At 42.6% G+C, this 16364-nt stretch overlaps 1 protein-coding gene across 3 annotated transcripts in view; it reads right to left on the bottom strand.

Annotated features, from left to right (window-relative positions):
• Nucleotides 1-4870: 4870 nt before the first annotated feature.
• Nucleotides 4871-16364, bottom strand: part of SUSD1 (sushi domain containing 1) — a 38375-nt gene continuing 26881 nt past the window's right edge. For all 3 annotated transcript variants that reach the window (XM_053371303.1, XM_053371306.1, XM_053371305.1), the window contains 5 exons: nt 16237-16330; nt 14499-14757; nt 9575-9614; nt 8284-8377; nt 4871-5590 (listed from right to left, as the gene is read on the bottom strand). In XM_053371303.1, the coding sequence (XP_053227278.1) occupies nt 5446-5590; nt 8284-8377; nt 9575-9614; nt 14499-14757; nt 16237-16330 (632 nt within the window). In that variant the 3' untranslated portion in view covers nt 4871-5445. The remainder of the gene's footprint in view (nt 5591-8283; nt 8378-9574; nt 9615-14498; nt 14758-16236; nt 16331-16364) is intronic.

The raw sequence follows: 16364 nt of genomic DNA, 5'->3' as shown, positions 1-16364 counted from the left end.
CACTGAATGTCAGTTTCTTTGTTTCTCTACTGAGGACCTCAAAACGGGTTTTCCTCCTCTCCGTTATTACTTAATGAATATTACTTAACAAAAAGTAACCAATAAATGCATATATAATGCCAAACCGCTATTTTGCAAAGAACTCAAAGCAACTTTAAAAGTATATATGATGCCTTAAAGTGTCAGAGACTACAAATGAATTGCAGAGATTGGAGAACTCACATTTGCAGGTAACTCTAACTCACTAGTCTTTGACCTCTTCAGACCTCTTTCAACCCAAAGAGACTTCCTTCCTTCCTTCCTTCCTTCCTTCCTTCCTTCCTTCTTCTTTCTTTCTTTCTTTCTTTCTTTCTTTCTTTCTTTCTTTCTTGTATTTTTATGGTGCTATCATTGCTGTTGCAACTTGCAATCCACCTTAGATCAGGCTGGAAGCCAGTAATGGGGGGACTACAATTCCCATCATACATGACTGCTGGTCCTGCCAGCCTGGGATGATGGGAGTTGTAGTCCATAAACAGCTGGTGACCCAAGTTTGGGAAACCCTGCTCTACACAAACCAGTTCATAACCTATGGTTTGCAGTTGTCTTGCAACCAGAATCAGCACTCTGGGTCTAGCCATTATTTCAGTTTCCTACAATGCTCTGGAATGATGCTACATCCTGGGTATTGTGGGAAATTTAAATGGCAGCTAGATCCAGCCACATGGCATGGCTCAGATAATTATATCAGGATTATTATTATTATTTTAAAAATGGGGGGAGTTTCATCAGCAGTGGGCCCCATAGGGTGTTGGGGTTGCCCCCAGATGCCCAGTGTTGATGGTGACCCTCTGAACAATGCATTGCTAGAATAGCCCTCCATATTCCAATGTCCCATGTCTTGTCCCATGTTGCTTCTAAAAAGGTAAAGGGACCCCTGACCATTAGGTCCAGTTGTGACCGACTCTGCGGTTGCGGCGCTCATCTCCTTTATTGGCTGAGGCAGCCAGCGTACAGCTTCCGGGTCATGTGGCCAGCATGACTAAGCCGCTTCTGGTGAACCAGAGCAACGCACGGAAATACCATTTACCTTCCCGCCGGAGCAGTACCTATTTATCTACTTGCACTTTGATGTGCTTTCGAACTGCTAGGTTGGCAGGAGCTGGGACTGAGCAACAGAAGCTCACCCCGTTGCGGGGATTCAAACCGCCGACCTTCTGATCGGCAAGTCCTAGGCTCTGTGGTTTAACCCATAGCACCTAGCTAACTCACATCTTGGTTTGCTTCTCTGTGTGTCGCTGCTATACACACACACACTCCTGCCCCCTCCATCGAGCTGGTATGGCGGTGAATCACCTTCCCGTAATTCTGATGGATCTTTCATTCAAAACACATAAGAAATACCTCTATATCTAGGAGCTATGCATCACTTAACAAGCCCATAAAAGGATATGAACTGCCCATTCAATATTCTTAACAAGCTGTTTACTGAATAAAGAAATAACCAGCTAACTTCTGTCACAATAGCATGCCTCTTTGGCATTGGCCAAAAGAAACAGATTTGTATACATTTTGCAAATTACTTTTAAATTCCAGTTTTGCAGTAGTTACCCCCAATCCTGAAAAATAATCCAGCGAAAAACTGTGGATTCCATCATCTGTGGAAGCCTCTGAACTGAACTGAATCTGTTTATCTTTAAACAGATTTTCAGAAATTGTTGAACAGAGACAAAAGCCCCAACATTTGTGTTACAAAACATAATAACTCAAAACAGGTTCAACTTGAAATAGCTCCTAGAACAAACCGCCAAGGACTGTTGTGGCCAGGGTAGCATCCTTAAGGATTTCTTAAGCTGAAGTCTGAGACTCTTCTGTGCAAAGGTTTGAGACACTCCCATTGTCATCAGAGGTCTTCTGATGAAGCTTGAAAACCCTTCTTAAAACCACAAGGTCATATGACTTCATGCACACACACACACACACACACACACACACACACACACCTCTCTTAAGGATACACACACCTCTTTCCCAGAACAGACAAGATCCTAATCAAACCCTAAAATTGAAAAGCTCAAATCACATTATTAGTGGTGATGAGGAGAAATGCCATCTTTCTCAGCTCAGGCATATAACCAGGCCTATAATCAGCCCTGAGTGCTCACTGGAAGGACAGATCCTGAAGCTGAGACTCCAATACTTTGGCCACCTCAGGAGGAGAGAAGACTCCCTAGAAAAGACCCTGATGTTGGGAAAGATGGAGGGCACAAGGAGAAGGGGATGACAGAGGACGAGATGGTTGGATAGTGTTTTCGAAGCTACCAGCATGAGTCTGACCAAACTGCGGGAGGCAGTGGAAGACAGGAGTGCCTGGCGTGCTCTGGTCCATGGGGTCACCAAGAGTCGGACACGACTAAACGACTAAACAACAACAACAACAACAAATAATCCTATAGCATACACACTTCCCTAGGAGTAAGTTCAGTGGAGCTCAGTGAGGCTTTCTTCAGAGAAGACATGTATAGCTGGAAGGCAAAACAGCCGTCTCCCTCACCCCACCCCTTCTCCAAACTTCTGGCTGATATCCCAACTTTTTATTTCTAGCTTGCCCCAGTGCTCTGTCCTAACAGTAACAAAGAGAAACAAAACAGAGAGTATAAAATATATGCAAGCTGTTTAACACAGAGGTAAAAAGAATGCCATATTTATTCTTAACTGCCAGTTTAAACGACAGGCCCCTCTAGATGGTTTGGGTTTTTCCTCAGGTGGACACTGCAACATGCCACTGGCACAATAATAGTGCGTGAGTGGTGGATTTATACTGGAATAATGAAGTTGTTCCACTTATTAGTTGTTCTGTGACACTTCCTCGGTGTTGCCACATTAGTGTTGCCTGGAGGGGCGCTTCTGAAACAGTGCAACAAAAGCAGGACAACCCACAGCACGTTTGTGGCAGAGATATTTGGGTTTGGGCATGACCCATGACTCCAACCAGGCCCCAACCCGCATCCCCACTAAGCCTCATGTCATTGCTCACCTCCTTCTCCAACAATTTTTGGGTATTTCCCACATCAAAAGGATGGCCGCCTGACTTTTCTCTGACTTGTCATGTGCTGCAGTTAAGGGTGTCCTCAAGAAAGCTTCCTTCTGAATCAAACAAACCACTAGACTGCAACGTAAGAGAAAATGGCTGGATGGACAACAGCCAGGAACTTAATTGGAACAGAGTTTGTTGAGATTTCTTTTCAGGCTGTAGAAGAAGGGTTTGTATCTGCAGCATTAATAGAGTGAAAACCACAATAGAGTGTCAACACAATCATCAGCTGCCATGCCACTGCAGATGTTAAAAGGATTTTGAGCACATTAACTTCTGGATCCGTGCTAGAGACAAGCAGGAGAAACTGAGGGCAGTTAAGACTGCCATGGCACTGTTTCATTATGCCATGAGCTTGATAGATGGACGTAGCTATTTCCATGTGGCCGGCCTTGATTCTGAGAAATCATTCCCAGACACAAGGAGGTAACACAACTGCGAGGGACAAGTGGGAAGAGACAGGAAGCGGCAGCAGCCTAACATACAACTAGGTCCCTACATAGGGCTTTGTGGCTGAAGAACTGCAGACAAATGTATTTGCGTCCTCCAGAACCAGCAGCACATTGTTCTGGAGATGTCCTCACTCTGGCCCTGGCATCCAGCTCTGCCTTGTGCACGGGTGAAGTGGGCACTGTTGGTATTCTGGCATCAACAGTCCTGAGCCCTTCATAAGGAACTTTTCCCAGTGCAAGTAGGGTGGCAATCGGATGCTTGGCAGAGCATCTCTAATACACCAGCTTAGGCACAACACTGTACTACAACCTGCAGCATTCAAAGTGGTGGTGGGGATTGGCAGTGGTGGAGCAGAAAGGACATAGGAGAGATGGGGCATCTGAAAGCTCAGACCCTCTCACTTGCATAGAAATGAATGCTGCTCCAACTTTCAGCACCACAAAGGTCTGCTTGCAGACGTATGCTTGAAATTTGGAGCAGGGCAATGGCTGGTAGATAAAGGGTTAAACCTGGAGTGTGGAACCCGTGGCTCTACAAATGTTTATTAATTGAAAAATATTTGTAATCAGTTGTGCTATTAAAAAAATATCAAAGTGGTTGGATTCCAGCAATACTTGAAGGGTCATAGGATTTCCATCCCTGGGTTAAGCGAGCCCTCTCTTGCCGATTCTTCCTTCTTAATTTCTCCCACCCAAAGTGGCATTTCAAATTATTATTTTCTTAATTGAAAGGTAAAGGTAAAGGTACCCCTGCCTGTATGGGCCAGTCGTGTCCGACTCTAGGGTTGTGCGCTCATCTCACTTAAGAGGCCGGGAGCCAGCGCTGTCCGAAGACACTTCCGGGTCACGTGGCCAGCGTGACGAAGCTGCTCTGGCGAGCCAGCACCAGCACAGCACACGGAAACGCCATTTACCTTCCTGCTAGTAAGCGGTACCTATTTATCTACTTGCACTTAGAGGTGCTTTCGAACTGCTAGGTGGGCAGGAGCTGGGACTGAAAGGCGGGAGCTCACCCTGCCGCAGGGATTCGAACCGCCGACCATACGATCGGCAAGTCCTAGGCACTGAGGTTTTACCCACAGCGCCACCCGCGTCCCTTATTTTCTTAATTTAAGAACACATTATTTGTTTGTTTGTTTATGACCTTTCATATAAATTTCAACTAAAAAATAGGTTTTAGAACACAAAAGACAACAGTTAACGATGCTTTACTTGTACTTTTCTAAAAACAGTATGTCGAAAACTGTAAGGCTACAGTTCTATATACTTGGGTGTAATATATAGCTTCACCTCAAGAAATACTGAAACCAAAGCAAGTTTTAAAGCGAAAAAAGACAACAAGGTGAAAAATAAAAGCTTTTCTTCTTTTAATTCCCAAGTGAACAGTGTAGCTTTGGAAACATTTTGCCTTGAAGAGGCTTCCAGTGACAGCAGTGTGATCAAAAGCATGTAGCAGTATCTAAAGTACAGAAGAATGTTTTATTATCAAAAACAGCCTCAGACTTAGATGGCTCAGTGCTTTGTGACTGCAGCCTGATGCAACAGACCAGCTCAGCTGAAACATGAGACAATATTTCCTTATTCATATATACTTTTTACTGGGGCATGTAAAAGCAATTTTCCCTTTGTTTACCTCCCTAGCCCCCAAAAAACAGCCTCAAACAGAGGCTGAGGGTAAGTTGCCACACTTGCTAAGGATTTCAAGTGAAGATGTGGGTATACAGAAGAACTTTTCCCCCAACAAAGTTCAGAAATGAAAAGGAAATGAGGAATCAAAACAGAAAATATCCCTTGGCTTTCTAATGTGGAAACAGTAGCTGACATTCTGTGGGTGGATTTGCTTGTTCCAAGCACCCAAGACAGGGACTGCCATTTTAAAAACATGATTCTCTCTTTACAGGTTATTGGTGGATGCACACATTAGAGAAGAGAGACGGTCTGAAGCATGGGAGAAGAAGACGATGCAATGTTCTTCCTGGCAATATCGACAGTGATTGGTAAATGTCCAGTATCGTTGGAAAATGCTTTTCTGGGCAGTGAAGATGGAGATATGTGCTGTGTTGTGCTGCGTTGTACAGATAAGAAACCACGAAAAGGAGTTGACGGAGGGAGGAAAAACAACAACAGTTAAAGTTAAAATACTCTGTGCATTGAGCTACAAAATCTGCATAGAGAAGAATCTGATTCACAGTTGGCCACTTCCCAGAATATACAGTATCTGGAATTTATCCAGCGCATAATTACCTAACCCTGCAATGGGCCAGGGTTTGTTTAGCCAAGACTCCATGATAAAAAGGTACACATTGTCCTGCAAAACTGGGTATAAATTATATTGCTGAATAGTGCCCTTGAGCAGAAGGCAAAGTTGCAAAGCTTTCCAATTCCCCCCTCCCCACAAATGGCTCCCTAGCAGTCCCCTCACGTTCAACACATCAAGTCAATTTCCTGCGTTTCTAATAAAGGCACAATCCTATCTTAATCTGCTATCATCTTTATTGTTAAATGCCTTCTGCAGTAAAATAAATAAATAAATACCCACTCCAGATAGTTATCATTCTAAACAAAAACTCAGTTGGGAGTTTTAGAATTACATTAGATTTATCATACACTCCAGAGTCAGGAGGGAACAGGTATTAGTGCTTTCCTGGTCAACTACCAATTACGAGCACAAAGGTACTATTGGGGGAAAACTTTGCTTTGGGATTTGAATCATGAGAATCTAATTAACTCCCCACCCCCAAAGCAAAACCCTCCTTGTTCGCTATTCCCTCTCTCTCCAAATATCTCTCATGCAATTCTGAATGCCAAACATGCAGATTAAATTGACTAGATCTTCCCAGTTTCTAAGCAAAAGTAAGCAGGCCATTTGCCTCTCGGGTGAGACATGAAACAGGAGAACAGAAATAAAGTGTCTACAAACCCACCTCTTGGTTGACAACGTATTTAAAATTACGAAACAGGCAGAGCTAAGTGGCAAAGGGGATCTTATATATTGAATGGGGTTACGTGAAGAAAGAGGGCCTGTTCAGACGTAATGGGAAACTATGGATTAGGTAAAAGAGCTTAAACAAGAATCAAGATTGCACACTTCCTCCTTACCCTGCCTCCTTCTGAGTGGCCATGAGGATGGTATTTGAAGCATTCACTTATTTTCAGGCTTATCCACACTAACTTTTCCTAGGCACAGTCCGCACTTTGAAGCTCTGTGTCTGAGCATCCTTTTTTTGATCTAGAGCTTTCCCAAACTGATGGTTGCTCTGATTGAGCACTAAAGAATGGGTTTTCATGGAAAAAGCTCCACAGCAAAATAAATAAATACAATGCTGTTGGGCACATGGACCTGTGCCTGGTAAGAGCGGGGCAAAAGCTAAGTGTGAATCAAACCACAGTTCTCCATTATGTCTGAAACCCAGGAACTGTGGTTCGTTTAAACTGTAGATTAATATGTAACGCTGTACTGTTTTTAACACTGATTGGGAGCCGCCCAGAGTGGCTGGGGAAACTCAGCCAGATGGGCGGGGTATAAATAATAAATTATTATTATTATTATTATTATTATTATTATTATTATTATTATTATTATTATAGATTGTAAAAACAAAACAGGAGCAAATCATGGTTCCGGTTTGTTCTGGCTTGTTCTAAGAAAGCACAATTTAAACTTCCCTTTGTATAGACAAAATAAAGGGGAAATGATTTCTTTAAAAGCAAAAGCTTTTGATATCCTCCTTGTGGCCAAACAGGAAGAGAGAAAGAAGAAATGTATGAACCTGAGGATCATTTGTGTAGCAGGAAATTGTGGTTCCACATTATGTCTGAACTGGTCCATATTTTTTTAGCCTTGAAATACGTTTTAAACATGAAACAATTACTGTTTCTCTCCCTCGATCAAAACAACTGGCTCAATAATAGAGACAGGGGTGGTCTGATACTGTTGCCGATGTTGTCCTCTAGATATGGTTGGACTCCAACTCCCATCAGTTCCAGCCAATGGTCAGGGATGAAGGGAGCTGCAAATCCAAAGGACCACAGCTTTGCCACATTTTGGTTGTCACTGAAAGGCTCCGCAGATTTTCCAGCGCAAGATTTTCAACACAGTTCTAAGGTGCATGTTCCATCAGTGCAAGGATTTCTCATTGTGCAGTGGGAGCTTCCTCCCTCTCCTTTCCCCATGCCCTCCTAAATTTGTCCCACCAACCCTCTAGAGCAGATCTGGAGACAACGCAGGACACATACGGGGAAGTCCTGTTGTGCAAATGGAAGTACTTCTGCTTGCGCAATTGTTTAACTGAATGCCACTCTGAGTCTTTTTGACCCGATGGTGCTAAGCGCTTATGAATAGTGTCGGTGACATCACTAGGAACCTCACTGCCTGTCCCAGTTCCCTAGTTCCCAAATTAACTTTGCAAGATGAAGGCAAAGGGTATCAGTTTTGTGTGCATGTGCAATGCTGCTTTTTTCTTTTAAAGGACACAGATCGTCCAAAACATAATTTGGGGTTGGGGGAGACAACAATGTTGTGGAATTGCAGGCAACTTGCTGGAGGAGCATTCAGCTCCCTCATACGTATGTCTGTAACAAAAGTTTCAAAGTGGGTTCACATTGCAGGCAAAGGTCTCCTGTAACTGCCCTTCAGAATTCTACATCAGTCTCCCTCTTAGCTTCCAAGAAATTTACTGTGTTATCCATTCTTTTGTACACAGTTAAGTCTAGCAGACAAGAAGAAAGTTACAAAAGTGAATTCTTAGCACCACATACCATGCCACAGAGAGCAACAGTAACAGGATGGAGCAGAGAGCAGCAACTGACCCCAATAAAACAATAGTCAGACGCTGTGGCGGGGATGATAAATCTGAAAGAAAAGTAAATTAAAATTCAAGTAGGCGCCCACCAAATGACGCAGTTCGGTCTTGTGATTCATTGTCAGAAGGGACTGAAGTTTACATACTGTAACAAAGCTTAAATGTTGGGTTTCCTGCTTTTTTTTCTCCAGACATCAACCAGACAGTAGCCAGCACCCAATTGAAGAAATGACACGAACTATACGGAATTGTCTTTCTCAAAAGCAGTTGTACTTCTTACCCATGGCTTTCTTGTCTCACTCTTCCTTTACGGTAATGTGGTGATCCCCAAACTTCCCCATTTATCCTGGGGCTTATAGGAATCCCCAGGACGCTGAACAAGACAGATGAATTCAAGCAAAGGTAGATCTTGTTAACTGCATGCAATGGTGACCAGGTGACTTCTAAGGTCTAGAGACAGTTCCTGGGACTTCCCAGGGTGCAGGGGAATGCCAGCCTGCAATAGCACCCAGCAGAGAGAGTGAGTGGACTTCTTTCCTCTACATTTTGGAAGTTTTGTCACATTCACCCATCTGCTCTAGACCTTCATCTCTTTAGTTCTGAAGTATGATAGTGTGACATGTTGTTATAGGTTTAAGAGGGGGAACCCCCCGGAACCCTTGAAATTAATAAATGCCAGGGTTTGTATTAATTGGAATAGGGGTTAAAGTACAGACCTGTGCCAGATAGGGAATTCAGTGAATTCCTGGGCTGTCTTATGCAAACCAGCCTGGATGACTGAGTGAAGGTCAAACCTATTAACATGACAAAAGGTGTTGATGGGCCATTGGGGAGTGAGATGTTACCAAGGTTTGAGGGGACAGGAAAAGGATTTCTGGGAAGAAAGAGGAAGAAGAGCTGAGATCCATCTTGGGCAGGCAGGCTGAAGGTTGCCTGCACTGCAGTTGGCCATGCTGTAAGATCTGGACTCCCTCCATGCAGACTGAAGGTGTAAATAAGTGAATAAACCATATTTATGAAAGCCATGACTGTCTCTGCTGCGTCTTCAATTCTGCAAAGGAGCACAGACGCTGTGTGGGTGCCTGGGACCCCATGGGCTCTTGCCACCGCTCGGCAGAGGGAGGGGAAAGGCATCCGACTTTTGTAACAATATAAATTCATTAAGCAACAGCCACATGAATTGCTATTTTTTATAACAGGAGCAACTGGAAGTTAGTTGTTGGTTCCTCAGTCAACAGAAAACTTACCTTTAATTTGAGCCCAGAGTACACAGGATTGCTTTTTCACCTGAGGAAAAAAACAAAACAACCTGCATCATTGCTTTCCTAAGGGACAAAGGCTGAAAGCTCACACAGATATAATTATTTATTTTGTTCATTTATATATCACCAAATTGCCAGGTCTTCTGGACACTTTGGGGGGGGGAGGCCCTCATCAATAAACTGCAAATACAAACAAAATCAATACGTGCAATTAAATATCAAAACAAAAAGAACATAGCATAAAACCATTGCAAAATCAATAAAACCCAGCAAGGGGATTAAAATGCACTGAACCAAAGGTATCAAAAAGGCTGGTAGAATAAAAAAGATATTTGCCAAAAACTTCCTAGCATAGGCACAAGGTCAAGCCTTTCTGTATCTGAACTGCATTATATTATATTACACAGTGGGGAGAGGGAACACTAAATATGACTGGATGTTCCTCCATACAGAAAAATAAAATTCCTGAACACAGAAAGCTGGCATGTCAAGGAGAAGTGTTCTAGCCTTGCTTCATAACCTATCAGGGAATTTTATTTATTTATTGTATGGAGGAAAATTCTGTCACGTGAGCTGAGCCTGCAGTCCGAATTAATACAGTTCAAGAACAAGATGGGAATTAGAGTTTCAGGTTTGCCACCCTTGCATTACTGTGATGTCCATCTCTGGCTGCAACCCAGCACACCATCAATGACTGCTTGCTAGCTACATTGACATCAATGGGCTAGACTACAGCCTACTTCTTTCAGAGGTTTGAGTATGATGTATTGTATCCATTAATGGCATTTATCATTAGGTATAATGCCTAAGGTCCATTAGCTGCGACCTAGGGTTTGGACATCCTTGGTGGGGTTTTCTTTTATTCCTTTTCCCTATGCTGAAGCATAAGTGACTTTTGAAACACCCTTTGGCTTCAAATGAAGTTTGCCATGCATCATTGGGGATGGGGCTGCTCAGAAACCACATTCAAAATCTCTTTTGGACTTCTGGAACTAGTTACATTGTTCGGTGAATCCAGGGCCATGGCAAGTATCCACTGCGTACTATTATTTCAGCCTAGGTTTTGAGATCTGTGGGGAGGTTGGGTGGGCTGTTCTTGGCAGTGGAGCTCCCATCTCCACAGCGGCCTCACTGTGGCGCTTCCATCGCCAGCAATCTGAGATATCTTTATTCATCTGGGTTCATGATGGACCTAGTTAGGCTGCACTAATCCACAGAAGTTTTATACTGAAGTTATTGTCCTGTTGGGCCATTAAGAAGGCTGATCGCTGAAGAATTGATGCTTTTGAATTATGGTGTTGGAGGAGATTGCAAGAAGATCAAACCTATCCATTCTGAAGGAAATCAGCCCTGAGTGCTCACTGGAAGGACAGATCCTGAAGCTGAGGCTCCAATACTTTGGCCACCCTGGAAAAGACCCTGATATTGGGAAAGCACAAGGAGAAGGGGATGACAGAGGACGAGATGGTTGGGCAGTGTTCTCGAAGCTACCAGCATGAGTCTGACCAAACTGCGGGAGGCAGTGGAAGACAGGAGTGCCTGGCGGGCTCTGGTCCATGGGGTCATGAAGAGTCGGACACAACTAAATGACTAAACAACAACAAGATGCAATCCTTTGTGTGTTTACTCATTTAGTTCAATGGGAAAGGATAGCAGTCACAGAAGGGATTACTAGTGTTTAGCTAATATCTTTTCTTTAAAAGAAGCCAGTGGTGAAAATCAAAAGGGTTTTAGGATAAATGAAGCTGCTACAAGAAACAAAAATAACAATTGAGCAAGTTTCTTACACTGGCTAATAATGTTGGGAAGGGGAGTGATTGAAGCTTATGACAATGCATAAATAAGCAAAGCAAGTTTCTAATTGCCAAGAGCGCTGGTGTTTGCCAACATTTTTGTTCTGCTTAATAGCACTCACTGTTCTGCTGTTTCATTTAGACCAGTGCCAGATTTACGTATAAGCTAAACAAGCTATAGCTTAGGGCCCCACTCTCTTGGCCCCACCCCCCCAAATATACTTCTTCTTAATTGTATTTCACTATTAATAAACTTCTTCTTAATTGTATTTCAGTTCAACAATCACTTTGAAAAATACATATTTTGTTATGTGCAAATGGCTTTAGATATCTATTATGTCCATAAATTACCATACAGTCATACCTCATGTTACGTTTGCTTCATGTTACGTTTTTTCAGGTTGCGTCCCGCGGCGACCCAGAAGTACCGGAAAGGGTTACTTCTGGGTTTCACCACTCACGCATGCGCAGAATTGCTAAATCACACTTCGCGCATGCGCACAAGCACCAATTCACATATAGCAGATACAGCCCTTCAGGTTGCAGGCTTTTCATGTTGCGAATGGGCCTCTGGAACGGATCCCATTCGCAACCAGAGGTACCACTGTATAGCATATATTCAGCACAAAAAAACAGCGACAATTTGTTGTTGACAAAGGACAGCTGGACCCCATTACCTTCAGTAGCTTAGGGCCTCATCAAACCTAAATCTGATTTAGACTGTTTGTCTAAAAATTCACTGCTGTTGGAAGCAGTGAAGACTGGTCCATAAGGATGAATGGGGCCCTGTCCCACCAACCTCAGTCTATCTTCTAACTCCTACCTGTAATTACTTCCTACCTGGTCGGAAGGAAAAACCCAAATGTATCATTGATGTGATTTGAGGAAAATATTTTATCGCACAGAATGGCCTGCAAAACAAATGGCTTAGCCTGGAGGAATTATACTTTGGGATGACTAAAGGAAAAAACCTGTCCTGATACAAAGCTTCAATTTCCTGTCCACAGTCGGAAGTGAATGCAAAGCTTTAAAGAAAACAGCATCTTGGAATGAAACAATTTGGAAGAATACGCCACACAATAACCAACTACTGTTCACTAAATATGCACAACTTTAATTCCACTGTTAATAAGATTTGGTACATGTGCCTCACGGGATCATTTTTGCTTTAAGTTTCTATTTTTAATCCTATTTCAACATATAAAAGGATATGTCTATTCATGTGACGAGGATTTCTGAAAGCACTACTTAAGCTTTCTTCATTTGAAAAGGGTGAGTGACTTGAGAAGAATTTGGAAAACCAGACATTTCAATAAATGAAAGTTCTCTTTTCACACAGGGGATATAGTGCACTTGGATACCTTTTTTTAAAAAAATGATAGATTAGGAGTTTTATGAGGCAGTTCTGTTGGAAATCTTGAACTTGTTTTGGACAACTAGGGTATAGAAGTTATAATGTTAAATATTAAAAAAACTGTAAAGTTATTTAATACAATGTTTATATACAATGTTTAATATCATGTTATAAAAGACCAACTTTTCCATATAAAACCCATCAGTTTGGGATTAGGATGCCTGAAGGTTTGCTTATCTCTACATGTACACAAAGATCAATTCCACAGTTATAGTCCAACTGCGAAGTGCTCTCTACATGGATCCTTGCAGGTGTTATTTTGGCACGAGGTAATTATCATCATCATTATTATTTTCCCAAGTTCCTTAACCTTCTGAACAAAGTCTTTTATGCCGTCTGGTGTCTGTTTTTAGTTCCACTAACTGCATTTACAATGTACAGTCACACCTTGGATCTTGAACACCTTGGCTCCTGAACAAATCGGCTCCCAAACGATCGAAACCCAGAAGTGAGTGTTCCGGTTTCCGAACGATTTTTGGAAGCTGAAACATCCGCTGCTGCTTCTACAGCTTCTGATTGGCTGTAGGATGCTCCTGCAGCCAATTGGAAGCCAGGCCTTGGTTTCCAAATGGTTCCAGGAGTCGAACGGACTCCTGGGACGCATTCTGTTTGAGAACCAAGGTGTGACTGTAGTCTTTTAGGCTGCATCCGAAAGCAGATGCTCCACCACTGATCTACAGCTTTTCAGTTCAATGGGAGTTGGGGCCAGCCCAAGACATTTTGCCACCTGAGACGGACCCCCAAATGCTGCCCCCCCTCCCTGGCACGGAAAGATCTACACTAGGAACAAGGGAGGGGAGATAGATTGACATCAGAACCTGCTGCCCCGGTGGATCCTGCTGTCTGAGGCAGTCGCCTCACCTGGCCTCATGGGTGGGACTGACTTCTGTAGCTCAGTAGCAGAGCATCTCCCTTGCATGCAGAGGGTCTCAGGTTAAATCCCCAGCATCTCAAGGTAGGGATGAGAATGTACCTGGTCTATCCTGTAGACAATGAGGAGCTGGGTGGACCAATGATTTGACTCCATCTAAGGCAGCTTCTGACATCCCCAACTCAATAAAACTTACTTCTGAAAACACATGTATAGGATTGCAACCAGGGCTGGATTTAGGTGTGATGAGGCCCTAAGCTACTGAAGGTAATGGAGCCCTTTTATATGTTCAGCTGTCCTTTGCCAACAACAAAATGTCGCTGTTTTTTGTGTTGAATATGTGCTATATGGTAATTTATGGACCTAACAGGTATCTAATGCCATTTGCATATTAACAAAATATGTATTTTCTCAAAGTAATTGTTGAACTGAAATACAATTAAGAAGAAGTATATTAATAGTGGTAGTGATATTTAGGGAGCAGACTAGCAGGCGGGGCCCATTATTTACATCATAGGAGCCTACACAACACAAAACACTGTTGCTGTATGTAGGTTTTATTTTATTTGTTTTTTATTTTATATTTTGGAAATGTACATCCAGGTGTTTTTTTCTTTAAATTTTTTTGGGGCCCCCAAGAGAGTGGGGCCCTAAGCTACAGCTTGTTTAGCTTATACGTAAATCTGGCACTGATTGCAACGTTCATGTTTTCGTTTTAATTTGCTTAACTTTTTGTAAGTCGTCATGGGAATCTGTTGAAAGGTAGGGTATAAAATCAAATCAATAAATGCATCATTCTTATTCAGGGAGAATTTTGGCCTGCGTCCTTACCCCATTCCATTTACTGATTGTCCTCAGTATAACACAATAATCTTTTCCTTGTTTCAGGGGAGCATTGTAAAAATCCCCATAGTAAAGTCTGTCTCCGAGGGCAAAGATCAGAATGTTGTCAGCAACGACCTTGGCTGGGATTTCTGCTGCCACATAGCCTTCTGAGTCAGTGCCTTTGCTGAAATAGTCTAGCCTAGTCAAGGAGTAACAATCAAAGTTGCACTGTAGGCTCCAGGGAATGACAATCACTTGGTATGAACTAGAAAGAGATGGAAGAGCATCAAGGAGTGTCAGAAGTGATTTATACACAATTGCCTTTTGATTTCTGCATTGATTTTCTTCAACGTGCTGCTTTGTTTAAAAGCGCTCAATCACAGGCCATCACTGAATGGCTTGTTGTACTGTATTTTATTTTATAAAAAAACCCTGTAATCCTAAATTGTTATGCTTTCTTCAATAATGCTAGGCTAAACCACACTATTCAGAGCACTGGATTTACAAAAGAGCAAGTTAACTGGGGGGCTTTATTGCTTACTTTACCAATGCTGGGAAACTGGGAAAGAGGGGCATATACTGCAGGGATCTCAATAGAATGTAGTGTGTCTCTTTGCATTCCACATAGAGAGATCCATTCCATCCATAGCTGTCAACTTTCAGATTTGAAAATAAGGGAATAAGGGATCAGCAGCCTCGAAAATAAGGGATCAGCAACCTCACCTGTCCTGGGGACAATCTACGGGATATCTAACAATCCGGGATAGTAGCGGGAAGCAGCGGGAAACGGTGCTGGAATATGGGAATTTCCCGCAAAAAAAGGGAAGGTTGGCAGCTATGATTCCATCTATTGTTAAGCATCTCTCTCCACTGAACACAGAGGCAACAACCATTAGGGACAGGTGATGCTACATCCAGTGCCTTAATCCATACGAGTAAATGGTAGCTTCTCATTTACAAGGAAGAAAGTACTGTCTGGAACCATTTGGGTGAAGACAGCTAAACCCATCCCCTCCCTTTGAAAAATAGGCTAGCCCCTATTCTAGCAGTCTTGGGTAACGCAACCGTGAGGTTTCCCTGCTTCCATGGAGGCCACGTAAATCAAGCTTGCCTCTTCACCTCCATTGTCCGGCCCTAAGGCAAATCAGATATCTCTTATTATCTTTTCCCCATACAGTGGTACCTCTGGTTAAGAACTTAATTCGTTCCAGAGGTCCATTCTTAACCTGAAACTGTTCTTAAGCTGAGGTACCATTTTAGCTAATGGGGCCTCCCACTGCCACCACACGATTTCTGTTCTCATCCTGAGGTAAAGTTCTTAACCCGAGGTACTACTTCCAAGTTAGTGGAGTCTGTAACCTGAAGCATTTGTAACCCGAGATACCACTGTACTAATGAACCTACGGAATGAGTACTTACTTATGGTGAAATGGAGATCAAAATCTATTATGGACTATAGCTATGGAACTGAGGGGGGTTGTCTAGATTAAATAAAGAAGACTGTAAGGGGTATAAATCTTGCATACATGGCACAAAATTCTGTGTTTTGGTTGATTTTTGCATCTTTGGGTCAAAAAGCAGCTAGCTATATGCGATAGAAAGTAAATTCAGATATGGAGGAAATTAAATTCTTTGAATTGTAATGAAATTTGAAAGGGAAAAAATAATCTAAGCAAATAAAGTTTGAAGTGTAAGTATTATGTGTTTGGGGAGTATCTTAAATGTGTAGCAAAAATCCAGAGACCTTATTGGTCCATTTTTGTCTTCTGCCTTCCTCAGGCTGAATAATGGTGCAGAACCTTGTACTGATACGAAGTCTACTTCCGGAGATAGCGGATCTAAAAAGTAAACCAGATGTCGTTCTTATTACAA

The sequence above is a fragment of the Podarcis raffonei genome, chromosome 17 (genome assembly GCF_027172205.1).
Source record: "Podarcis raffonei isolate rPodRaf1 chromosome 17, rPodRaf1.pri, whole genome shotgun sequence".
NCBI lineage: Eukaryota > Metazoa > Chordata > Lepidosauria > Squamata > Lacertidae > Podarcis > Podarcis raffonei.
This window is presented reverse-complemented; position numbering and strand designations above follow the sequence as displayed.